Source organism: Mirounga leonina, unplaced genomic scaffold (genome assembly GCF_011800145.1).
Source record: "Mirounga leonina isolate KUSES-001 unplaced genomic scaffold, KU_Mleo_1.0 Mir_118, whole genome shotgun sequence".
NCBI classification, from domain to species: domain Eukaryota; kingdom Metazoa; phylum Chordata; class Mammalia; order Carnivora; family Phocidae; genus Mirounga; species Mirounga leonina.
This window is the reverse complement of record NW_023270277.1, coordinates 6,193,734-6,221,201: the sequence shown is the minus strand read 5'-3', so window position 1 is coordinate 6,221,201 and position 27,468 is coordinate 6,193,734. Positions and strand designations below refer to the sequence as shown.

The 27,468-nt window shown below is 40.9% G+C and overlaps 1 protein-coding gene across 3 annotated transcripts in view; it reads left to right on the top strand.

The window, feature by feature from the left end:
* Window positions 1–27,468, top strand: part of LOC118007355 (lysophospholipid acyltransferase 2) — a 118,431-nt gene that overhangs the window by 21,441 nt on the left and 69,522 nt on the right. For 2 of the 3 annotated variants that reach the window (XM_035000412.1, XM_035000411.1), the window contains exon 2: window positions 26,350–26,495. In XM_035000412.1, coding sequence (XP_034856303.1) covers window positions 26,350–26,495 — 146 coding nt within the window. Of the gene's footprint in view, window positions 1–20,868; window positions 21,190–26,349; window positions 26,496–27,468 lie in introns of those variants that run through there. The other variant, XM_035000413.1, reaches the window with a different exon arrangement.

Below are 27,468 nucleotides of genomic sequence, written 5' to 3'. Positions count from 1 at the left end.
ATCTGATGATGTTTGCACTGGGTTGTTCTCACTGCAGTGTGCACATGGACACATAAGTGCTTTCAACAGGTGGTTACTTTTTTTTTTTTTTTTAAGATTTATTTATTCCAGAGACAGAGACAGTACATGAGCAGGGGGGAGGGGCAGAGGGAGAAGGAGAGAAGCTGACTCCCTGCTGAGTGCAGAGCCTGATGCAAGGCTCAATCCCTGATCCCTGAGATCATGATCTGAACTGAAATCAAGAATTGGATGCTCAGCCGACACAGCCACTGAGGCGCCCCAGGTGGTTACTTCTAAAATGAGTGAAGGTATATGATGGAAATGATTTTGTGTGGATTTGCCAGCTAGAAAGCAGTAAAATCTCACTTTTTTAGAATTATGTATGTTTTGAAAATAACTTCTTCTAGGACACAGAATGGAACCCTTAAAAACTGGCAATTTTCATTGGCAGCTAAACAGAAAATTCCTTTGTTTTGTGGGTTGGGGAGTGTAAGATTTTAATGGGCATTATTTCTCTTTTGGGAGAAAAAAAACTTCCAAAGACTTAGTTTTAGGCAGAGAAACAATCAATTTAAATTTAAAATTAAAAATGTTTTTTCTTAATAGCTTTCTGTCCTTTAAATTTGCTAATTTAAAATTTTCTTTATATAAAATTTTTGTTATTAAAAATAATATTGCCCATTGTAGAAATTTGGAAAGTATATTGCTAACTTAAATTTTGAATTCCAAATCCATAGGAATAACATCTACACTTTGAGAATTTATTTTTCTCTCCTTTGGATAATTGTGTTCTGGAGCCTTGTACTTTCCATCTCCAATCTGGATTGATAGCTGTTATCAGCCTACTGCAACATTGTCATTCTGCAGCTTCTTCTGACTGCATAAATGAGCCAAATTCATTATTTCTTTAATCCTGTGCCATCTTTCTTGCTTTAGACTTTTATTTTGCCGAAGCGCATCTCCAACTGACTTCCTAGGAAAAGAGCACATGGAAAGTCAGCTTTCCAAGTCTTTATGTATTTGAAAGTATCTTCATAGAATTTTAGGTTGAAAATAACTTTCCCTTATAACTCGTAAGGCATTGTGTTGTTATTTTACACATACGGTATTGATGATGAGAAGTCTGATGCTACTCTGATTCTCTTAACTGTGTAGTTGACCTGATTTTTTCCCTTGAAGATTCACAGGATTTTCTGTTTTACTTGATGTTCTTAAATTTCACATTATCTCATGTGGATTCTTGGTAAGTTCTTTCAGTTTGATGACTCATGTTCTTTAATTCTGGGAAATCCTCTGGAACGGTTTCTTAGTAACTTCTTCCTTCTCTTTTTGTTGTTTTCTTTCTAGAATTCTTATTTGTTAAATGGTGACATCTTGGATGAATTAAGTCTATATATTCTCTCTTGCTATTCATGTCTTTTGGAGACTTCCTTTAACTTTGTATTTCAACCTGTGGTAAATTTTACTTTCCAAAAATGGTCACAGTACTGTTTCCAGTACTTGTCACTTCTTATCAAGGATGGAGCTTATTTCCTTTCCCCTTAATCCCGGACAGGTTTGTGACTGCTCCAGCTAACAGAATATAGTGGAAGTGATGCCAGGTGATTTCCAGGGTTAGGTCATTAAAAGGCCACAGCTTCCACCAGTATGTGTGGCTCTGTTTCTGTCTCTGTTTCTCTCTTTCTCAGAGTGCTTGTCCTTGGAACCCAGTCACCATGTTGTGAGGAAGCCCAAGGCTCACAGAGAGGCCAGGTATAGGTGTTTCAACCGCCAGCCCCAGCAAAGGTCTCAGACGGCAGGCACCAACAATCTGACATGCGAGTGAGTGAGTCTCTAGATAATTTCAGTCCTTGCCTGATGCCAGAGCAGGGATGAGCTCTCCCTGTCCAGCTATGCTCAAATTGCAGCTTCAAGAGCAAAAGAAATGTTATTTGTTTTAAGCTACCAAGTTCAGGGGTAATTTTTATGTTATCAGATTTCTCATTTCATCCATCATGTGTTTTTTAAAATGTTTATTAAAGTATAACTTACATACAGTGAAATGCACAGAAGTGTATAGTTTGTCTGTTTTGACAAATGCATATGCACCTATGTAACCCATATCCCAGATAACTAACCCTCATGAAAGTGAACTTGGTAAACCCGAGTGCTAGGTGACGAGTTGAAAGAGATTAGCAGACCCCAGTTCCCTGCCAGCCCCTGGCAACCACTATTTTACTGTTTCTAGGAGCTTGGCTTTTTTTTTTTTTTTTAATTGAACAAATAAATGATACTATGCAGTAAAAAAAAAAAAAGTTTACCAGGAATTTGGCAATGGTCTAAATAGGATAGGAAGCCATTTGAGTTTTTTTTCCTTAAACTTATTTTTGGACAGTTTTAAATTTACGGAGAGTTGTGAAGATAGTACAGAAATTTCCCATATAACCCACATCTACTTTTTCCTGTTGTTAATATATTAGTATGACCCTTTATCACAGCTAGTGAACCGATATTGGTACATTGTTAACTAAGTTCCATGCTTAATTTGATTTCCTGAGTTTTTACTTAAGGTCTGTATTACCTTAGGCTGCCATAACAAAATACCATAGATGGAGTGGCTTAAACAACAGACATTTATTTCTCAGGGTTCTGGAGGCTGAAGTCTGAGTTCAGAGTGCCAGCATGTAGGGTTCTGGTATGGCCTCTCTCCTGGCTCATAGACGGCTGCTTTTTTGCTTTGTGTTCACATGGCCTTTCCTTGGTGCGTGCATGTTTGGGGAGGGGAGGGGTGCATGGTGGGAAATGAAAGAGAGAGCTCTCTGCTCTTGCTTCTGATCAGGGCACTAATCCCCTGAAGAGGGCCCCACCCTCATGACCTCATCTAAACCTCATTAACTCCAAAGGCTCCGTCTCCAAATCCCATCACATTGGGGCTTAAAGCTTCAATGTATTAATTTGGGGGGGATACAAATAATGCAGATATTCAGTTCGTAACAAGGTCCTTTTGTGATCCAGGATCCTATGTAGAATTTTCCATGTTACATTTAGTTGTCGTGTTTCCTTAAAACCCCCTAGACTGGGACAATTTCCCAGACTTCCCGTGGTGTGGATGACCTGACAGCTTTGAGGAGTGTTGGTCATTTTGTAGCGTGCCCCTTAAGTGGGATTTGTCACATGTTTTTCTCATGATTAGTTTGGGCTTGTGGATGTTTGGAAGACCACAGAGGTGCAGTGTTGTTTTCATCACTTCACATCAAGTGTGTGTACTTTCAGCTTGACTTATCACTGTTGGTATAATTTTGATCACTGGGCTGAGGCCCTCCTTGTCCGGGTTCTCCATTGAATTCTCTTTTTTACCCCCACTTTCCACATTATACTCACTGGAAGAAGTCATTCTGAACAGCTCACACATGGGGGCCTCCCGGGGGTGGGGTGCAGTGTGCTGGGGGGCAGAGCCCATGGTGTTCGGGGTGGGGCAAGTTGTGCTGGGGGGCGGGGCCGGCGGTGCTTGCTGATGGATCTGAGGTGTGTTGGAGAGAGAAGAGTGGGATGATACCTGCTCCTAGGTTTTTGGCCTAAGCACCTGGGCAAATGATGGAGGAGGGAAGAGAGTGGCTTTGGAGCGTGGCAAGGGATAGGTATGAAGGATTTTCCTTTGGCTGTGTTGATTTGGAGTTGCCTGCTAGATTTTGAAGTAGAAATGGTGAGTAGACCATTGACTGTGAGACTGGTGTTCAGGATAGGGGAGGGCTTGGGATTCAGTTAAAGAATTCCATTGTGCTTTCAGACTAAGAATTTGACTTGATAGAATAAAGAGCCTGTGGTAATTTGATTAGAATGATGAGAAAAAATAAAATCAAACAAACACATCCTTTCTGAGAGCGTTGTGAGTAAAAAGAAAACAGGTGATCTTTCAGTCAGCATCAATGGCTCTCTGTGTCTGACTTCAGGTCCCAGCTAATACAGCCAGTTGAGCAGTGGAAAACTCAGAATTTGATGTGGATGTAATAAGCTATCAGGAAAAGACATTGGAAATTTTAGTTGTTTCCCGGAGGAACTGTGTACATATGTTTTGGGCCCTCAAAGACAGCCAGTGTCCCAGTGTATTACATTTTCTTCCTTAGAGGGATGCTATTCAGGAGTGGGAGGGCTCTGAGCTAGCTGCATTTTCACGTAGCTGCCAGTCTTCATTTTCTTGACACGGAATTCTTCCCCAGGGGAGCCTCTCCCTGCATTCCTGCCCCTTCTCCACTCTGAATCTTCAGTGGCCAAGGAGGGCAGCTGGCTTTCCTGTCTTGAGTCCTCTCCTGGTGATGGTGAATATAGGGAGGCTGAAGGATTTATACTGTTTGGTGCCATAATAGGAATTTTAAGAGACATTTGGCAGTCACGTGTTAAAACCACATGACCATGTGACCAGTGCCACAAATGATGTCAAGTTTAAGTTGCTCTACAGGAGTCGGTAGGTTATTACTTAGAAAACAAAGTTAATAATATTGGGGGATTTACAGTTCTCTCCTTTTCCCTTCCATCCCCCAAAGTTTTTTCCTTATTTTTAGAGCTTTTTGTCTGAGTACGTCCTCCCTTTCCTGGGGATTTGATTTTAAAAATTAGATTTGCAGGGGATTAGGAATGATCACCATGTTATTAGAGGATGATGAAATCATCACCCATACTTAGAAGTTCAGGGAGACCTTTTCAAGCTCCCTGGGTGCCCCTCTCTGAACTCATTCAAGAAAGGAGTAACTTCCAGAATTTGGGATTTATCATTTCCTTTTAGTGGTATTAGCCATAAACGTGTGTACCTTTAAACAGCATGGTATTTAGTTTTGCTCAGTTTTGACTTTTGACCTTTATTTAAATGATTTATACCATATGTTTTCTTCTGAGTCTAGCTTTTTATTTTATTTATTTTTGAGATTTTATTTATTTGAGAGAGAGAGAGAGCGAACAAGGGAGGAGCAGAGGGAGAGAGATAAGCAGACTCTGCGAGCCCAACAAGGGGTTGGATCTCACGACCCTGAGATCATGATCTGAGCTGAAATCAAGAGTGGGACGCTTAACGGACTGAGCCACCCGGGCGCCCTGAGTCTTGCTTTTTAAATCAATATTATGTTTGCCAGATACATTTCTTCTGGTAGGTTAGCTGCGGTTGTTCATTCCCACTTCTGTGGAGTGTGAATATGCTATAACTTATTTGTGTTCTCTCCCAACCAAGGCCATTTGGGTGGTTTCCAGGTTTTTACTATTTATAAATAAGGCTGTAGTGAAGTTCTTGTTCATGTCTCCTTGTCACATATGTGAGAATTTCTCTAAGGTTTATCTACCTCGGGTAGAATTAATGGTCATGGAGAATGTATCTTCAACTTTATTAAATAATGCCAAACTATTTTCCAAAGTGGTGATACCAATATACACTCCCACCAACAGTGTATTAAAATTCTCTTGTTCCACATCCTCATCAGCACCTAGCACCTAGTTACCAGGTTGAAACACTTTGGCCATTCTTTTGGGTATAAAAAGGTATTTTGTGATTTTAATTTTCATTTTTCCTGAACACAATAAGGTTAGTATTTTTTCATATAGCTCCTGGCCGTTTGTATTTCTCTTCTGTGAAGTGCTCATTCTTTTGCCTTTTTAAAAATTGGGTAGTTTGTCTTTTTCCTAACGGTTTTAGAGGTTCTCTCTCTGTTTTGGATTTGAATTCTTTATCTATTATATGTGTTGTAAAATGTATTCTTCCAGTTTGTAGTATGATTTTTCATTTTCTTTTTGATGTCTCATTTGATGAAGTTCTTGATTCCTTCTTTTTTAAAAATTTATTATTTTTTTAGAGAGGTGGGGAGGGGCAGAGGGAGAGGGAGAGAGAGGATCTTAAGCAGACTCCACGCCCAGCACAGAGCCTGACACGGGGTTTGATCTCATGACCCTGAGATCCTGACCTGAGCCCAAACCAAGAGGACAGTTATCTGACTGGGCCACACAGGTACCCCTTGATTATTTATTTCTTAAAATAACTTAAAAATCTGTGATAACATATAGCATATGTAAGTGTATAAAATGTGCCACTTTAACTATTTTTAACTGTATGGTTTAGTAGTGTTAAGTCTGTTCACATTGTTGTACAGCAGATCCCCAGAACGTATTATCTTGAGAAATGGGACCTGTATACCCGTTAAACAACAGCTCTCCATCTCTCCCTCCCCCAGCCCTTGATAACTACTCTTCTACTTTCCGTTCCTATGAATTTTACTATTCCAGATTTACCTCATCTAAGGGGAGCTCCCCTCGTGGGGTGTGAGCCCGCTCTGCCTCAGTCCAGCTGGCCAGGCAGGCAGACTGTGTCGGGTGAAGGAAGCAAAGTCTGTATAATGTCTGTTTTCCTTTGTCGATTTCATAATCCATGAATGTAGACAGAGGTTATTCTTATTTCCCTATTAAGAAACTACGACATGACCTATTAAGAAACTACGACATGAAGAGGTTATAAATGCCAAAGGTTACTTGGTTACTTGGCTGGAGCAAGGATTTGTATTTATAGTTTGTTAGGTAGTAATGTGCTGCTTACTTTAGATGCACAGTTGTCTGCCCGCTGTGATATGGTAGGTGACATTCATATGAGACACATTCCCATTTCTGTACAATGTGTCACATGTACTTCCCAGCAAACCAGTTGCGGCTCTGCTGTTGTTTTCTTAGAAATGTGAGGGCAAGAGTAATGTTTTGGGGATAAACTTTATTAAAGTAAATTGTTCACAAACTTGACTATTTTAACTTCCATTAGTAATAAATTACTAGTGACACACCTCGAAACCCAGCAGCTTTTCTATGATTCATAATTGCTGCCTTCGACTACTTAATTATGTTGACTTTCTTTATCAGCTGTATGGAGCTACTTAACATTCACCTCGGAGTTGGTGTAAATATTTGATAAATTGGGATGTACAGATGGTCTTCCGGCTGTGGTTTTCTTCCTAACCTGAGAGCGGAAACTCTTGTTAGGAGTTTGGTAGTGGAGTCAGCGTCTCAAACTGCGTGGAGCCTTGCCTGCTCTGCATCCCCTACATAAGAGGATAGATGACGATCTCTTGTGATCAACTCACCGACTGTCACCACGTAATTTGGAAGTCAAGTATTTGTCGTGATTATATCAAAGAATTACTTTTTAGCTCATGCTTAATATTAAAATGACATCAAGCAATAGGAAGAAGAGATTATACATAAATTTGGAATAATATGGTGATCTGAAAATGATGAAACCAAATACGAGTTTGCAAGTATTTAACAACACATGTTTGTTATGTGCGGTCATGTGCCAAGAATAGGTGCTAAGGGATACTACTGAACCCTTATACTAATACTACTACTGTATCCTCTGAGAAAATCCCTGTTCTCATGAAATGTACGTTCTAGGGATTATTTTTAAGGATTTACTATAGGATAATTTATAGCATATGACATCAAGAGACATAATGATCACTTGTGATTTTTTTTTGGATAGTGATGTCTGAAACCTTTAAAAGTTCTAAAAAAAGTAAGTGAAAAATCAAAAATGCTTACATTGGCTCATTTGGATAATGTATAAGTGCTTAATGGCTAAATATTCCAAGGACACTATCTCAGAGCTCAAGCTAATCAATAAAAGTTAATACTTTTTATATTGACATGATCCTTATTGAAAAGTATACTGTTTTTAGTGGGAGGTAGTATAATTTCAAAATCAAATCAACATATGTGTAAGGTGATACTGTACTGAAGTGAAATCTGATGCTAATGAGGCAGCCCAGGAAAATAGTGAGTTTTTTTGCATAATTCAAAGCCTTGTAAATTTAAAAGGAGTATTGAAATTGACTTTGGATTTTAGGGTGGGTGATTGTTACCCAACAGTAGGTAGGTCCCTGGATACGAATGCTTTCAAGGTAAATTAGGAAAGGATCACTATTCTTATTTGGGCTAGTGCTTCTGATAGCAGGAATGAATGGCAATTTAAATTGATAAATAAATTTTATTAGCAAATATAATAAGCAAATTTATTTGACGGGGGGCAGAGGGAGAGTGAGAAGTAGACTCCCCGCTCAGCATAGGGCCCTGATGAGGTGGTCCAGGTGGGGCTCAACCCCAGCACCCTGAGATCATGACCTGAGCCCAAGTCAGACGCTCAACCGACTGGTGCCCCTTGAGTTTAGATGTGAATGGTGAAGTATCTGTGTTTTCTGCATTCTAGGTGTGGGGTTGGGGGACCTTGGCCTTGAGGTGGAAATGAGTTTGGTGTGTTGGGAGGTCAGTATGGCTTAAAGGCCGTCAGTGAGAAATAGTGGTAGATGAGGCTAGGGAGGGAGCCTGGTTCTTTGAGGGCAGAGTAAAGACTAGTTTATTTTAATGATGATGGGCAGTCTACTAGCTTATTTTGAAGCTGGGGACTGATGTGATCACGTGACTGGCTGCTGTTTGGTGGTTGACGTGTAGAGGCAAGAGAGGGAATGGGGGACCTTGTAGGTATCTGGGGGAGAGGCATGGGTGGCAGTGGAGATGGGGACCAAAGGCATGACTGGTACAACTTGGAGAGAGAACTGAAAGGAGTCAGGAGTGGATTCGATGTGGAAGGGAAGAAATTAGTAATAGTAAAGCATTGATTTGCACTTCAACTGATTTGGTCGAGCAGCTGAATTTGTGATTTGGTTGAGCTGCTGAATTTGTGATGGTGCATTTACTGAGATGTGTAAATTTGGGTGAGATGTTGGTCGTGGGGGATCAAGAGTTCCCTTTTGGGCCACTGTAAGTTTTAGATATTATTAGACATCAGGCGAGATGGTTTAGTGGGCGGTTGGATAAATGAGTCTGAAGCCTAGTGGAGAGGTCGAGACTAAGATTACAAAGTCAGGTGTCAGTGAACAGAGGAGAACTCCCCAAGAGAGGGTAGAGTCTTCAGTCTACTTTAAACTGAGGAAGTGGGACGGGGTGGCCTTTAAGCTCACTTCTTTCTGAAGACCAGGTATTTATTGAGTCACAGAGACTCTCTGTGAGAAACTTAAGACGTTTCGCTAAAATGGGTCTTTTTAAACCATGAGAGTGATGAACAGGGAGGAAATACAAGCCAGTAGGTGTTTCCTATCTATATTTGTTCCAAAACTGCTGTCTGTCGCTAGTCCACAAGTGTGATATGTAACAAATGACATATCCTTCTAAAAGTCAAGGTGATCACACATGCTGTGATGTTCTCACGGAAACCCCCACGATGGTCAATGTGAATTGCTTTTTATTTAAAAAATTTTAAACCACTTAAAAAAAAAAAGATTTTATTTATTTATTTGAGAGAGAGTGAGAGAGCGTGCACATGCCAGGGGAAGGGCAGAGGGAGAGGGAGAGAGAATCTCAAGCAGACTCCATGCTGAGCGGGAGCCCGACATGGGGCTCGATCCCAGGACCCTGAGATCATGACCTGAGCCAAAAATCAAGAGTCGGACGCTCAACCAACTGCGCCTGAGGCACCCCTTAAACAGCTGTTTTGAGGTATAATGGACACAAGATAAACCGTACATATTTAAAGTGTAAGGTTGGATGTTTTGACGAATGTATCCATCCATCACATGTCACCGCAATGATAGTGCACATATTCATCACCTCCGAGGCTTCCTTGTGCCCCTTAGTAACACCTACCTCTTGCTTCTCGCTGCCCTGCATCCCCAAACAACCACTGATCTGTTTTAGTCATTATAGAATAGTTTGCATTTTTTCAGAAATGTATATAAATAGAATTGTACTATAATCCTCTTTTTTTTTTTTTTTTACTTTTCTCAATTATTTTGAGATTTATCCATGTCATTGTGTGTGTCTTCATAGTTCCTTTTTATTGCTAAGGAATATCCTATTGTATGGATACAGTATGATTTGTTTATCCAGTCATTGTCAGTTTAGATTCATCTTTTTCCCTTTGCAAGTCTTCTGATTTGCTAGTATTATTTGTGACCATGGAAGAGACAAATACTGAGGTGTATACACACACACGCACCAAACCCTTTTAATAAAAGTGGGGGGAGTAGTTCCTTGTTCTTATATTTATTCCCCTTTAGCTTGTTCATGGATGAGCAACTTGTTAGTCATATGTCAGAGTAAGTTTGACAAGTGTTGTGGATGTTAGGCAGACTAACCCTTTCTTTGTGTCTGTGCTCATGTGATATTTTGGGATGTGTGTGTGTTGAGTTTATTTATTTTATTTTATTTATTTATTTATTTATTTATTTATTTATTTATTTATTTATTTGAGAGAGAGAATGAGAGAGAGCACATGAGAGGGGGGAGGGTCAGAGGGAGAAGCAGGCTCCCCGCTGAGCAGGGAGCCCGATGCGGGACTCGATCCAGGGACTCCAGGATCATGACCTGAGCCTAAGGCAGTTGCTTAACCAACTGAGCCACCCAGGCGCCCGAGTTTATTTATTTTTATCTGGATTAAATTTGTTTCTGCAGATTGCCTTTACTTGAGCTTCATAATTTAGCAGCTGTGGATGCAGTTAATCTAGCACCTTTTAATTTCATAGGCAAGTATAAATACATTCCTCTTAATTAGTTCCTAGGAGTTTACATAGACGGTTAAGAGTGAAATTAAAGGAGGTAAACTCTCCTTAATCTGGAAGGTAGAAGATAGGTGCTTCTAACTTCTGTGAGGTCTTGATGCAATCACTTGCTTTCTGCTTCTGTTTACTGCTTTTTGGCTTCTGTGGATGATCTGAGAATATGCTTCAGGATCTGTCAGTTAGTAAACCCCTGGGAGTCTGGCTGTTTTTAATGATGTTGCATTCACCGTGGAGTAGGAGGTTAAGGGAGGTCTGGCTCCTGCCTTGCAGTTCCCTGTGCCATTGTCTGGGAAGGAAGAGGAGAGAATATCATGTCTAGGTATGCGCCTGTCCTGGGAGAGCAGGGTTCTTTGCTGGCTATGTGTTTTGTTGATGTGGGAGTTGCCATATAATTGAGGCAGTCGCCGTATAATTCAGGTGCTAGGATATAGTCCCGCGAGGCATGCCACATAAGTCCCTCTTCTTTGTGTTCGCCTGGGGCCAGCCCTCAGCCTACCATCCTGCTCAGCAGCCATCCCTGTTGTCCATTTGCGTGTCTTCCTACTGCCCGTAGATTTTGTGAGCGCAGGAAGTACCATGTCTGTGTTGCTCATTGTACCTAAACAGTAAGTGTTTGTTGAATGGTGACTAGAATTCATCTTTATGCTTCTATTTTTTTTTAAATTTCTGATTGTGAAGTTTTTAATTGTAGCAATTAATATGAAGAGCATTAAGCCTCTCACAAAGATGGAAGATAAATATGAGCTGTTATGTTCTTAATAGTCTGCTCTCCTTCGTTTTAAGCAAATTCAGAGGCATGACTTCTCCCCCCCCTACTTTTTCTTTCAGTAAATTAGAAGCATGCATGGAGCCAGACCCTCCATTCAGGGGTGGACGGGAATACATAGATGAACAGAATTTGTTCTCAAGCCTTGAGAAGCTCACAGTCTAAAGGAAAGTCATACTAATAGGCCAGTAAGTGACCAGTGCTGTGATAGGAGTGCTTTAAAAAGTGCTTTGGAAGCCCCCAAAATATGAGTTAGTGTTCTGTAGTTTCTAGTTGAGAGGTTGGGTGGAAGCGATCCCATTAACTAGGTTGGGGCCCCAAAAGGGAAGGGGCAGGTTTGGTAGAATGAGGAGATAGAAGAGGATACAGTAAAGAATTCAGTTTACGTGTCCAACTTGAGTTTTGTGAAGAATGTTATTCTTATTGGATAATCTGTAGATTTTATGGTGGTTTATAAAAACCAGTTTTCCAAAGTTTTGGTTTGAATTTATTTTTACTAATTAGGGGCAGGTGGTAGTTCTTGAATTAAGAGTTTTGTGTTACCTCACCAAAGTTGGTTCTGACAGTAGTGGAGTTCAGTTTACTTTATGCTTGTTGAAAGAGTTGTTCATCTATGGCAGTGACCTAATCATGTTCGAAATGCTCATATCCTTTAAGACCTGGCTGCCATGACTTGACATTTAGTGGGATGAAACTAGCAATGCAGAGGCAGTGTAGGGAGATGAGATAATTGTGATCCTAAATCTTGGTGCTCAGTTTTTTTTGTTTGGAAATTTGAAAACAAGCATGTATCATTTCTTTAAAAAAGATTTATTTATTTGAGAGAGAGAGAGAGCACGTGCATGAGCAGGAGGGGCAGAGGGAGAGAGAATTTCAAGCAGACTCTGCACTGAGCAGAGAGCCAGATGTGGGGTTCGATTTCACGACCCTGAGATCATGACCTGAGCTGAAACCAAGAGTCGGACGCTCAACGGACCGTGCCACCCAGGCCCCCCACAAGCATGTATCACTTTAAAAAAATTTAATTATTTGGGGGTAGATAATAAATGACCGTGGTACAAAATAAAAAAGTAGACAGGGATATATGATAAAGTCTCTCTTTACCCCTATCCCCTACCCTGAAGGGCAACCACTGTTACCATTTACTGGGGTATATCCTTCCAGCGATATCCCCAAGGGCATGTCTGTGACCTTGTGGAAACCGAGGGATAGCATGCTTCCAGGATCCGTTAACTCAGCAGCTTAATGATGTTATCAAGACCTGCTGCTTTGTTCTTTTTCTTCTGTTTCCCTATTTATTTCTCTTAGGCAGTGCCTCATCTAACTCTCAGGCACCTTTCCCGTTCCGTGGGTCTCACGTAAATTGCAAAGTCCATGGGCAAAACCTGCGTATCTGTGTCGTATCCATTTTTACATGTGGGGGAGACTGTGCTGACAGTCCTCGGCTTCATTTCTCACAGACCAGAATCGCAGCACACGTCCACGTCCTGAATTAGTTGTTGGCAGTGACTGTCTGAGACCAGTCACTCTTCACCCCCTGGCACTAGGGAAGGCTCTAGCTTTTCTCGAGGCAAGCGGCTGCCTGGTAACTGAACCAAATCAACATTATCTTGGCAAGGGGAAAGGTCTTCTGTTCTAGGAAATCTAGATCGTTTCATGGTAGTGCTTAGGGATTGCCTCATTCTTTTTGATGGCTGTTTAGCATTTCATTGACTTAACGTGCCATACTTTAACTAGTTTCTGTCTTTTCCAATTTTTCCTGTTATAGAACGCTGAGGCGCATATACACAATATTAAATGCATCGTCTCCCACAGTGCCAAATTGTTCTCCATCAGCATTCTGTTAGTACATACTGCCAGTGTTCTAGAGTTCTGTTTCCTTATACACTTGACAATACCGAGTGCTTTTGAAGTTCATTTTACTCAGATAGGTGAAATGTTACTTTATTCTAATTTCCATTTCTCTTATTATAGAGTTTGGGCATTTTTTTTCATGTGAATGAGAACTGACCATGCATATATCTGCCCGTTTTTCTATTATTTTATTACTTTTTTTGGAGATTTTAAAGTAATCTCTACACCCAACGTGGGGCTTGAACTTATAACCCCAAGATCAAGAGTTGCAGGCTCCACAGACTGAGCCAGCCAGGCACCCCTGTTACCTTTTTTATTATTGATTTGTAGGAGCTTTATATATATTGAGGAAAGTAGCCTTTTATGGTATAATTTCCAAGTATTCCTTTCAGGTTTATTGTTTATCTTTTTACTTTGCTTACAGTGTTTGGCAACTAGGGAATTTTTAATATTTATGGTAATGGAATTGCCTCTAATTTTTTTTAATTGGTTTTGCCCCAGAACATTTTAAAATGTTACTTTTGTCATATTCTACATGCCCATGATGTGTTTGAATCTATCTCTGGACTTCCAGTTCTGTTTTATTGATCTTTCTCTTCATCTAGTCCTCATTCTAGTTTTTAAATTTGCTTTACCTTCTGATAGAGGAAGCCTCCTCTTGTTATAAATTTCCTGGCTGTTTCACTTGTTTATATTTCTGTATTTTAAGATCAACTTTTTTTTTCTAAAAAGCCTATTGACTTTTTATTGTTCTGGACTTAAATGTAATGATTGATGTAGGGAGCAATGAACATTTTTTATGACACTGGAGTCTTCCTATCCAAGAATAGCTGCCCTTTCTAGTCAAGTAGTTTTTGGATCTCTTCCCGTATCTAGCATTTTAAAATTTGTTTCACGTAGATACTGTCCATTTCTTTTTAAGATTACTTTTAGTTACACGAACCATGAGAGACGATGGACTCTGAAAAACAAACTGAGGGTTCTAGAGGGGAGGGGGGTGGGGGATGGGTTAGCCTGGTGGTGGGTATTGAGGAGGGCACATTCTGCATGGAGCACTTGGTGTTATGCACAAACAATGAATCATGGAACACTACATCTAAAACTAATGATGTAATGTAGGGGATTAACATAACAATAAAAAATTTTTAAAAAAAGATTACTTTTAGTTACTTAATATTTCTGGTTGCTGTTGTAGCTGGGTTTTTTTCCGTCCATTAGAGTTTCTAGCTGGTTGTTATTTGTCTGTATGAAGATGTTTTCTAAGCTGAAGTTAAGAGATACTAAACAAGTTAACAGCAGTTGGACTCCAGAGCCTGTTATGCTGCTTCATTCTGTTTTGCCTTAGCATCTTCCTATCCTTGTTCTGTTTTGGTTCTGATGCTCTGCTTAGGTTTTCAGAACACTCAAAGAATTAAAACCAACCATACTACAAACAGGAATTATATTTGGTGTATTCAGAGGGACAGTTAAACCTCAAGCAGAAAGCTTTTGCTGGACAGTTTTTTATTGTTCATGATCCCTCATTCATTAGAAAATTTTAGGTATTTTAATTAGTGAGTGTGATGCTTTGCTTCTTAGTCTATATTGAACTGTTCCCTCCTTTTAATCTATTTGTATAGTCGTGATATATTCTGTTAAGTGACATTGGACCTGGTATGCACTTGCTACACCAAAAGCTATCAAGTTTTGTTTTTACGTTTTCCGATAGACTAATTCAGTTAAAAGTTTGGAAAACTGGGTTTATGGAACAGTTTTTCAGTCTGAGAACAATAATTTGTGAGGAGGAATGGTATTTAATACTTAGGACTTAAAAGATTATTAGCTAAATTTTATAAAGAAAAATAAGAGTCTGTTAAAGTTTGTTTTGAGATGTTGTATATGTCAGAACTGTTGAGATATTATATAACTCTTGACTTTAATTTGAATATTTAAAAGCCATTAGTGTTGAGAGTGCGTAGAAAGCTCTAATTCCCCACTCCCTGAGAATGGCTGCATTTGCAAGGAGGATTGAACTCTCAACCTGTTCTTCAAAGAAAATGCTGGACTAAGCTAAACTTTGTTTCTTCAGTCTTTTTTTCCCCACTTATATTTCTTTAGAACTTTTTATTTGGAATTCTTTTTAGTGACTTAACTTTTCTGGTGGGCGTCAGAACAAGTGATAAAATCCTAAGCAGTATTTTGTCTTCTAAAATTTAGTTGACAAAGCGTCATACTGTGACTTTAAGAAAGCTGTATATTGGTGTTGTAGGATTCAGGAATTGTTATATCAAAAGCAGAGAAATACCTGGTTTTCTTTATTTGAGTAGTGTATTGGACAAAGTTGGTAAAAAGTCTGGAATGCTATTCTCCAAATAGCATTTGTTGCGTTTCTGTGGCTTACTGTGGAAAGGAGTTTGTGCATCTTCAAAGGGGTTATCCTTGTGGAAAGCTAATTAGGCTTATTTTGTGTCTTTCTAAAAGACACAAAATAGGCCACTTTCTTAAAAAAAAAGTTTGTTTGCTGTGTACCAGATTCTCTGCCCCATCTGGAGAGTGTAGAGGAGCACATACGATAGACAAGCCACGGAGTGTGTGTAGGTGCTGGGGGACCACAGAGGGACACTTGACTTGACCTGGATAGGGACAGGCCAGCAGAAGCAAGGGGGACTTCTCAGAGGAAGAGTTCAGGTCTCTGTCAGGAAGAACTTTTGAAAATTTAGTGATTTCCAACAATAGAACAAATTGGCTTGTGAAGTAGTGAGCGTCCTGTCTCTGGAAGTCAGAAGATGGATGACCAACTATATCCAGGCAGTTTCTGAGGGAAACACTCTATAGATTGGGGGCTGGACTGGCTGGTCTTTTAGGACACTTCTAATTTTAAGATTTTTATGGGTTTCAACATTCATAATAAGTGTAAGGTGTAGATACACATGTAACAATTTAATACTCTCAGTTTCATGCCTTGCCTTCCTAATTTAATTGCGTATGGAGAACGACATTTTGAATTTCTTCCTTGGGGCAGACTCATGACTACTTGGAGAGATAGAGCTATAGTTTTTCATTTTCCCTTTTTAATTGTGAAATGTAACACCCATGTAGGAAAGTATGAAACAGCAGAAGTGCGGCGGAGGCCACCGAGCTCTTCGGCGGGAGTCAGCGTTCTGCCTGTCCTGGCTCGCAGCCCGAGCGCAGGGCCCAGGCGGCCTTGCAGGGTGGGGGGCTCTGTTAGCGGCTCTGCCCACAGCGATCCGTGTCCCATTTTCAGGCTGGGGCTCTTTAGGGACAGGTGTGCCTTTCCCATGCTCTCATGTTTCCCTTCTTGTGGCTGGATGAAGCAATGATGGGGTTCTGGATGATGGCACCCCAGAATGGAGGGAGCAGGGACCCCTGAATCAGCCGCCAAGGGAGGCTGCCCCCTGGCCGGGGAATATCCGCTTCAGGCTGTAACATGAACCCCAGTTTTGTTGGGGCCATTACCTATTTTTGGGTGTCTGTTTATTACAGCACCTAATGTTACCATAGCTAATGCATAAAGTTTAACAATTAAAAAGTCAGTATCTCTGTAACCACCCGGGGAAAGAAATAGAATATTACCCCCCTGGATGTTCCTCATTGTAACCTGATCCCTTCCTCCGCAGTTACCACTTCAGTGATAATCATTTCATGCTCTTCTTTATAGCTTTACTGCTCAGGTAGGCATCCCCAAACAGTGTGGGTTGTTGCTTGTTTTTTTGGAGTTTTTTATTAATATATGTTTTTATGTTGTTTGTATTCCTCTGAATGAATTCAAGAGATGTGTGGTTTCTTTCGTACAGCATTGTGTGTTGAATTTAATCCATATGTTGTGAAAAAAATCTGTAATTCTTTCATTTTCATTGTTCTGTGTAATTTCCTGTTGTAAAAATATACCACAATTTAGCTATTTTACTGTTTGTTTTTGAGAGAGACAGAGGTGAGGGGAAGCGGAGGAATAGAGGGGAAAGGAGAGAAAATAATCTTAAGCAGTCTCCACGCCCAGCACCAGCAAGGAGCCTGACTTGAGGCTGGATCTCACGACCCTGAGATCATGACCTGAGCTGAAATCAAGAGTTGGATGCTCAACAGACTGAGGCACCCAGGTGCCCCTAACCATTTTACTGTTAATGGGCATTGGGTTTTTTCTAGCATTTGGCTATTGTGAATCACACTGTTTTGAATATTCTTGTACATGTCTCGTGGTTCCCATATTATACCTCTAAGTAGTGAAGTGGCTGAGTCATAAGGTATGAATAGTTTCAGTCCTGTAAGAGAATGCAATTGTTTCCCAAAGTAGTTGTGTTAGCCTTGTATGAGGTCCCATTGTCCACACTGTAGTCTATGCTTGGTGTTGTCAGACTTAAAATTTTGGCAAAACTGGTGGGTATTTAATGGTATTTTTATATATTTATATTATTTCCTAAAGATTTAAAAAGTGTTATGCCTTGCCTTTGTCACCCATCATATCTACTTGGATTTGAGGTTGGTTGATGAGGACATGTTTCCCAAACATAGCTACACACAGGTTTTGCCTAGGGAATTAAAAAAAAATTCAGGTCCTGGTTTAGGCTTGGGGAATAAAACCTTTGGGGCAAGTATCCATTTCAAACTAGCTGTCTGGGTGATGCTTACACAGCTGGATTTACACAGGTAGATTTGAGCACAGTGCCGATGATGTTAAAGGTTGTTCTGTCTGTGGGGCCTTGAGAACCCTTTTTTCCTTGGTTATAGGCTGCGTGCCTCACTTCCCACCCCAGCAGTGTGGGGTCTCCCAAAGCCTGGCTGTTTACCTTGCAAGACACTGGCTGAGAATGTAAATGTACTATCTAAAAGCCAGTAATACTATAGAAAAGTAACATTAAAACAGATTTTGTATTCCCTTGATAAGAGATATGGAGGTAGGAATTGATATTTTGGGCCACTTTTGTTAATATGTTGAGGATTGTACTCCTCTTGAGCTGCCTCAAGGTTTAGGTTTTTTTACTCTTAACTTTTTTTTAAATTCTATTTTTACTCTAAAATAAGTCAATTGTTGGTTTATAGAATGCTTAGTTCTGATGTAGTGGTAATTGACAAAATGTTCTTGGGCACGTGTAGCAGTTTACACATTTTTTCATTGGAGGGGGAACATTTTTAAGCTTTAAAAATAAAGTATATTAGAAACAACAAATGTTGGTGAGGATGCGGAGAAAGGGGAACCCTCCTCCACTGTTGGTGGGAATGCAAGCTGGTGCAGCCACTCTGGAGAACAGTCTGGAGGTTCCTCAGAAAGTTAAAAATAGAGCTGCCCTCTGACCCAGCAATTGCACTACTAGGTGTTTACCCAAAGGATACAAAAATACTAATTTGAAAAGATCACACACTCCTATGTTTATTGCAGCATTATTTATAATAGCCAAACCTATGGAAGCAGCCCAAGTAGCCATCGACTGATGAATGGATAAAGAAAATGTGGTACGTATATACAACGGAATATTACTCAACCATAACAGAGAATGAAATCTTGCCATTTCAACAACATGGATGGATCTAGAGGGTATAATGCTAAGTGAAATAAGTCCGTCGGAGAAAGACAAATACCATATGATTTCACTCATATGTGGAATTGAAGAAACAAAACAAATGAACAAAGAAAAAGACAAACCAAAAAACAGACTCTTGACTATAGAGAACAAACTGAGAGTTACTAGAAGGGAGGTGGAGGGGGATGGGTGAAAGAGATGATGGGGATTAGGAGTGCATTTATCATGATGAGCCGAGCAATGTCACTATATTGTACACCGGAAACTAATATGACACTGTATGTTAACTATGCTGGAATTTAAATTAAAAAAGTGTATCAGATTTGCCTGTGGCTGTCCAATAAAAATACAATGTGATCCACAAATGTTAACCATATATATAATTTTAAGTTTTCTAGTAGACACATTAAAAAAGTAAAAAGGAACAGGTGAAATTAATGCTCATAAAATATTTTATTTAACTTTGTGTGTTCAAAATATTTCAGTATGTAATCAATATAAAAATTATTAATGAGGTAATTTTACATTCTTTTTCGTACTAGGTCATTGAAGTCTGGTGTGTATTTGATATCTCGATTTTGAGTAACCACATGAAAGAGCTCATAGTCACGTGTGGCTGGTGAGCTCCTATTTCATAGCACAGATCTGTTCAGAAAATTGCACAATGATGGGCGCCTGGGTGGCTCAGTTGGTTAAGCGACTGCCTTCGGCTCAGGTCATGATCCTGGAGTCCCTGGATCGAGTCCCGCATTGGGCTCCCTGCTTGGCGGGGAGTCTGCTTCTCCCTCTCCCGCTCCCCCCTCTTGTGCTCTCTCTCTCACTCTCTCTCTCAAATAAATAAATAAAAAAAATCTTTAAAAAAAAAAAAAGAAAATTGCACAATGATGAGTGTATAACTTGATATGCATTTTGAACACTTCCGAAATCCCCTCCTCGTGTTCCAGGAGAGGGAGGAAATTTGAAGCGTAACATTTTCTTAGCTACACGTTAGTTAAAGTGTAGGCACCCTTGGTAAAAATGAGAAAATGGTAGGATCAGGTTCAACTTTGGAACTAAAAGAAAAAGCCTAAGACAGAGTCACAAGGTCTGGATCCCAAATCTTCCATGCTTGCTGTTTCCTTTAAAGTAGAGATAACATTTAGGTCACATGAATATTGTGAGGATAAAATTACACAGGTGGAAAAGGTTTGAAAATACTTATGAGAGTACTACAACTTTAGGCTAGTAGTTATTCCTTTTGTGGGGGAAATGGGAGGGGTTTGCATAGGGGGTTTCACTACATCCAGCATTGGAAATATTTTTAGTCTGCTTCTTCTCCATGACCTCCTTCTCCGGAGTGACCAGTCTGATAGTTTGATGCCTGGTTCTGTGCATGTGCACAGGGAAGCAGGGCAGCGTGTAGTGAGCAGCATAGAGCTGCGTCCCCAGGGTGGTCCCAAGGGTTACCTGAAGTTGGCCTGCCAAGCACACGGCCTGTGCCTAGAGCTCACCTGCTGTTTGTTGAGCACTGACAAGTAGGGACGTGTGGCATTCATGAAGAGATTATGTGGAGACAGTGCTAATGTCTAGCACATTGTGGGTGCATAGCAGGTTCGTCATTAGTACAGAAAATATATATATAATGAAGGAATGTATACGTAGTTTGGGTTTTTCTTCTGTTCTGCAGCTTGTGCTTTTCACTTACTAGACTACCTTGGTGATCTTTCACGTCAAAACATACAGATGTATGCATTCTTTTAACCACATTTTACTTTTTAAAAAATTTTTAAAAGATTTTATTTATTTGAGAGAGGGAGAGAAAGTGACTGAGAGAATGAATGGGAGGAGGGGCAGAAGGAGAAGTGTGGGACTCGATTCCAGGACCCCGGGGATCATGACCTGAGCTGAAGGCAGATGCAAAACTGACTGAGCCACCCAGGCGCCCCTTCCTATTTTTTAATTATGTTTTTTCCTATTGACTTTTAGTTGTTTCTACATTTTGAATATTAAAACCCTTTGTCATGTATCTCATGTACGCATTTTTTCCTTCCAGACTTACTTATAACATTATTTTAGTGTTCTTTTGTTGTGTAGAAGTCTTCAACTTTTGTGTAGCAAAATCTGTTTATTATGTAAAATTAATATTATTTATTATGTTATTTATATTACTCAATAAGCTTATGTAATCTCTTACATTCTTGTCTTGGACATACATAATTTTAGTTATCTTAGCAAGTCAGAATAAGCTAGATTATGCGGGGGTGAAAAACTATCTCTAAATCTCACAGGCTTAGAACAACAAAGGTCTGTCTTGCTACTTGTCTAATTACAAGTTGGCAGGGGGGCTTTGCTCGTCGTTTCTGGAACATTGCAGATGGGAAGACAACTCTGAAGTCTGAAGGTTCTGGTTCTGCTGATTAAGGGGTGACGCACATCACTCTGCTCACAGCTCACTGGCCGAGGCTCGTCATGGCGGGGAGTCAGGAAATTCATTCTTCCTCTGCCCAGGAGAGGAGAAGCAGCGGTAGGTGAATAGCATGAATGACCACCACAGCTGAGTACGGACCGTTAATTTATCTGGAATTTGTTTTTAAGTGTAGGAGGCAATACATTGGTTTCTTGGTTTCTTCATCTCTAAAACAGAGAGTAGAGCACAACTTAAGACGGTTTGTGTGGGGATTAAGTTGATAATTGTAAAGGGCTTAGAATGGTTGTGTTAGTTTGGGTCCTCGAGGAGCAGTTCGATGCAATTGACCTGGGGAAGTACTTGGGACAGAAAGCCGGAAGGGCCTGGAAGAAGGTGGTAGAGCCAGCCGCCTGCAGGTCTGAGTCCTGTGGATGGGGTCCGCAAAGCCAGTCTCCAGTGTCCTAGAAACGGGCCTATCTTCTTTTCCTGCCACACCCACTCATGGGGAGCAGCCCATGGAAGTGGGACCTGAGCACGCCCTGGCCATGGATTTCAAGGGCACTGCGAGCAACCGTTGGTCAGGTGGAGACCTGAGAGGGGCCTACTCACCCCTGGCCCACAGTAAAAATGCAGGCTGGTGTTAGCAGCAGAGCTGATGAAATGGGGTGTGATTTTAGTCTTTCTAGAAGAAGAGTCCTTTACCCTATTCACATTAATTAATTAATCTTTGAAATAGCTTTTAAACTACCTAAATACTTTTCCTCCCCAGTTTTACTGAGATGTAAGTGATATATGTGATTGTATGAGTTTAAGGGGTACAACATAATGATTTGGTATGTGAGCATATTGTAAAATGATCACCACAGTAAGGTAGTTCCCATCCAGCGCCTCCCATAGTTACAGATCGCTCTGTGGATTCTGAGTTGCGGTGTGTCCTTTGGAAAAGGTGAATTCAGGAGCCTCCTAGGTCACTATCTTGGATCCTTCTCTCCCTAAATGCACTTACAGATTTATTTTGGATATTAAGTATTTCAGTATTTCTTTGAATGTCCTTAAAAAATAATTAATCTTGTTGCTGTTACATTGGAGTGTCATAAATTACTGAGTAGTAGGCTTTTAACCTGAGTGCCTAGACACTGACTTAATTGTGAGATCAAGCCACGTCATTTGGTGTTGAAGAAAATACTTCTCTCACCAGCTCATGCAAAACATGCTCCTTAAAGAACATCCTCTGATGTGTCTACAACTGTTGCTTTTATAAGGACTTTTCTGTGCAGCTTTTTTTACTGTTACCAGTAATTCTTAAATTAGCTAAGGTTTTCCAGTTTTACTTCTTTCTTCCTTCCTGTACCCTGCCTGCCCTCCCCCTCCCCTACTCCCAAATTACTGGGGGCAGTTTCTTTGAAGGCACATCAGGTCATGTGTATATATTTTCAACAAAACAGCTTTGAAAAAAGAACATTAAGTCATTTTAGTCTAAATTTCTTTCCATCTAAAAGAAAGCTTGTAGAAAGGGTTGACCTGTAACAAGTCAAAACAAATGTACATGAACTCCACATAGGATCTTTGTTATTGTGTTTATTAGCAATGGGACGTGACCGGTTGTTGATGTTCTGTTAAATAGGGTGGCATTGTTTTGCAGATAGCATCCTTTCTAAAAGTCTTGTCTGTAGCAATCAAGTTTGACCTTCAGACATTCTCTAGAAGTAGAGAGGCAGCCCTTGATCAGCCTAGAACCAGTTGGACTTAGATACCTGTTATTATAAGTGACCTGGAGTTGGCTGAGTAAAATGGGGAAATGGCACCTTGTTCTGGGGATTAAATGTGATAACCAGTGCCAAGTACCCAGGACATGATGTATCTCCAGATAGCGTAGGTGTGTTCCTTCTTTCTTGCTCTCTCCCTCTCTGGTAATCTTTGGCCTCCCCAGCCCTACCCCACCCATGAAAGAATGACTGAGATAGGGTTTCAGTTTGGCAAAGTTTTACCTTTAAGACCTTTCAGAACAGTTATTTGAACATTTGGGTGTGTATGTCTTCTATGTAAGGTAGGAGTGTGGACTTCTGCATCTGGGTGTCCTATAGCTTCTTTTCTGGATACGAATTCTGCTACTCCCTCCTCCTAGAGTTCCTGCCGTTGTCTGACCATCCAGTTCCTTATCCTCCCAGCCCAGACACAAGGCTCAAACGCTGGCTCTGCCTGGGGATGCCTCCCCAGGTCTGGGGGTTGGAGTGCTCCTCCTCTGGCTTCTCCTGGGGTCTGAGACTTAGCGCTTAAATTGTACTCTGGTTCTGTGTCTGTGACTCACTCTTGGTTTTTTTGGAGCAGGACCACATTTTGTGCATCTTTGTATCTCCTGCACAGTTGTCCTGGCCATTAGTGGATAAATTATTAGTGGATAATTTATGAATTATTCTTAAGCTATTTATTTAGACAGGTCACCTAAACATTAAGATGGAGTTTCCTTATCTGCTCTGGATATTCCCTCCACATTGTCCTTTTTCACCATGCTATCATTTATTAACGACCTGTTGCCCTTCACATTCGCTCATCCCTTCATCTAGTGACCAGACCTGACAGTCCTCTGGCCTGAGCATCCTTTGAATTGGTTCTCTCCTCTCTGTCCCTGCAACTGCAGGCTCCTTTCTCAGGGAGGCTGATATAGCAGCCTCCTGTCCTTGTTCTGTTCCTGCCTTTGCAGAAGCAGAGGGTGGACCACATCACTTTTTTATTTTAAAAATTTCCAGTGGTTTTTCAGTTCTTACGGGCTCAGCTGTAAACTCCTCAGCATGACACACAGAGCCCTCACTTTCCAAATCCACCTCCCGTTCTGGCCACCCCCACCTTCCAGGAGTCCACATTGTGCTCCTTCACATTTTCATTTCTCAGTGGTTCCTTCACATTGTTTGTTTTTGTCATTTGTTTGTTTAAAATGCCCTTTCCTGGGGTGCCTGGGTGGCTCAGTCGGTTAAGCGGCTGCCTTTGGCTCAGGTCATGATCCCAGAGTCCTGGGATCGAGCCCCGCGTCGGGCTCCCTGCTTGGTGGAGAGTCTGCTTCTCCCTCTCCCTCTGCCTGCCTCTCTGCCTACTTGTGTTCTCTCTCTGTCTCTCTGTCAAATAAATAAAATCTTTAAAAAAATAAAAAATAAAATGCCCTTTCCCTAATTTTCCAACACTATTGGCTCCTATACCTCGAGGATTATCAGGACATATGGGGTGTTTTTTCTTTTTTGTTTTTTATATCAACCTTTGGGTTTACCCCCAAAGATTTTGATTCAGTGTCTGGAGTAAGACCTGATCTCATTTTCTTTATCTGTAAGATGACAGTGTTGAAATGGGTATTTACAAAGATACAATATTTTGTATGTCAGTGGCCCAAGAATGCTTCTATGATAATTATCACACTTTGTTTTATATTATACACTAATGAAAAGAAAAAGGGAGGAGGGAGACAAGGAGGGAGACAAGGAGAAACTCCTCAGATGGTTGTGGATATCAGCTATGATTGGGAATCCTGTCACCTGCCTTGAGACATTCATCCTCTATGTGCTTTCCTATGGTGCGGTGTTCTTAAAAACACTTTCTCATAGAACCTTTAAAAAGACGTTTAATAGTTGAGTTGAAGTTCTTTGTGTACCTATTTTCTTTTCTCATTAGATTCTAAAGTTATCCAGGGCTAGGTCTGGGACTTGTGCATTTTCTGGTTTCCTAACGCTTTGCCCATCATAGAGGCCCTATACATTTTTGAAGAACTCAAGGGTGTTTGAAATGAAGTTTTTAAACTGGATGAAGCTTTGCAGATGTAAGTAGTATTTGTATCGAAAATATTTATTTTTCTGATGTATTTACTTTCAGTTTAAGAAAATATTGTTAGGACCCTTTAGGAGGGAAAAGTGCTTAAAACCTGTTGGAATGACAATTTGCTTGTATTGAGTCTGACTGTTTCAAAGAACAATGGTCCCTTAGACAAAGTACAACAATGTTCAACTGTTTTTCTCCTTGTAATGCGAGAAAAAGCACATAACTGTGTGTGTCTTTAGGCAGAAGTGTCTCTATGGATCTATGGCAGCATCTACATGTAGATAGTGTGATTTGTTCATAATTGAGGTGCCTGAAACAGTGATTTTGTTGTTTTGTGTTTTTTGCAAGCTCCTCATGTCAAATGGATTTTTTTCTTCTATTTAGATTTTAAGACCTATTTTCCTTAATAGTCTATGAGAAAAGATTTCATAAGAAAGAAATGGAGATTTTTCTTGTGTCTTTAAGTACCAAAGAGAGGGCTCCTGGGTGGCTCAGTTGGTTAAGCGACTGCCTTCGGCTCAGGTCATGATCCTGGAGTCCCTGGATCGAGTCCCGCATCGGGCTCCCTGCTCGGCGGGGGGTCTGCTTCTCCCTCTGACCCTCCCCCCTCTCATGCTCTCTATCTCATTCTCTCTCTCTCAAATAAATAAAAATAAGTACCAAAGAGATTCTTCTTCTTAGCCTTTTATGCCTTGTTTTGCCAGGGCGGAAGTAGTAGGGGAGAGAAGAACAGCCACACTGATGTCAGCCCGCGCCTCATTCCCACAGTTAAGAGCAGGGTCTCTGCGGTCATGAAGAAGATTAAAAACGGACATGGTGGACTTGAGAGTAAATGTGATTCCTCATTGCTTTCTGAAGGCTCCTTCCGCCCTTGTCATTCATCCACTCGCCGCCTGCACCAGTCCTTGAGATCCCCCAGAGCTGAGGCGGCCGGTCCCCGCTGTGCCTAAGTGGTGGTTCTAGACCCGCCGTTGCCGTTTGACGCCCTCCGCCGGGAGTGGCCGCGAGCTCCACGTGGAGGAGGATGCATTCCACCAGACCCTCGGGGATGCTGGCAGATCTTGGCCCAGGGGACTTTTGGAGAAACTCAGAGCCGTTCTTTTCTAATAGTCAGAGGGATGCCTGCGTCATTAAGACACATTTTTGTCGTTCCCTAAACCACAGGGTCCCCGTGCCGTTCCTGTGTCTGCATCCCCGTGTCCTTCAGGTTCTGCCAGGTGCCCCTCCAGGCCTTTCCACGCTGGGTGCCACTTGGCCCTGTGGTACAGGGAGGGTGCGCCCGCCCGTCTCTTCGAACTCGGAGCTGTCACCCCTGCCAAGGCCCCGATTTTTGCTTTTGTTTTTGTTTCTCTTGTAAACTTGGAAGGTCTTAATTTTATATACCTTTGGTGTGTTTGTCCGGAGAACTTAAATGTGACATCAAATGAAAGAGTCAAGTCTGCGTTGCTAATACGAAATTTTAATTTTTCTTTACAGGTCAACTTTGTAGTGTGCCAACTCTTTGCCTTGCTAGCAGCTGTTTGGTTTCGAACTTATCTACGTTCAAGCAAAACTAGCTCTTTTATAAGACATGTCGTTGCCACCCTTTTGGGCCTTTATCTTGCACTTTTTTGCTTTGGATGGTAAGTAATTATTTTAATTATATTTAAATGAAGACTTTGGACATCTTTGTGACTGAATGTGTACAAAGATACATTATGTGGGTTTTGTTCTTATCTGTTACGTGTAAAGTTTTATGTTTTTGTTTTTAATAGAAAAAAATCAAGTGTGGAGGATGGGCTCTGTCTCTTCAGTTTGGGCTCAGAGGGCAATTTACTATTTATAATATATGAAATAGGACAGATGAAGAAGAAAGACATACAAACATTTCCTTTAGGCCTGAGTAGTTCTCTTCACCTATTTTGCACATCTTTTATGCCAAGACAAATAAACCACTTAAAGTAGTATTTTCTTACTGTGCGTTTGGGTGCAGCCCAGTGATAGAACTCTATTACCATTTTTTAGATGCTGCCATTAGTAAAAAGAGGTTTTTTTGTTTTTGGTGGGGAAGAATTCTTTATGATAGAAAGCCTTCATTTATGACCCTTCAGGTGTGTGGGTTCCCTTCAGTTAGCTCCCTTCTTAATTGCAGGGCTTCCCGGCGAGCTCTAAATACAGAAATACCCTCCTTCCTGTTTGTTACAGGTGACTGGTTGGGTGACAGAAGCAAATCAGGAGAAGAGCACACAGTCTTGGCGAAGCAGCAGAGACTCAGTGGAAGGGCTTCTTTGTGATTTCTTCTGAATTTTCCTTTTTATTTATTTTTTATTTTTTTATTTTTAAAGATTTTATTTATTTGAGAGAGAGAATGAGAGAGAGGGAGCACATGAGAGGGGGGAGGGTCAGAGGGAGAAGCAGACCCCCTGCTGAGCAGGGAGCCCGATGCGGGACTTGATCCCGGGACTCCAGGATCATGACCTGAGCCGAAGGCAGTCGCTTAACCAACTGAGCCACCCAGGCGCCCTGAATTTTCCTTTTTAAGTGAGAGCTCATGCTGTTTGCTCATTTGCTGTACTATTAACCCGCTCACAGATAAGGCTTTGTAGGTTTGCTCTT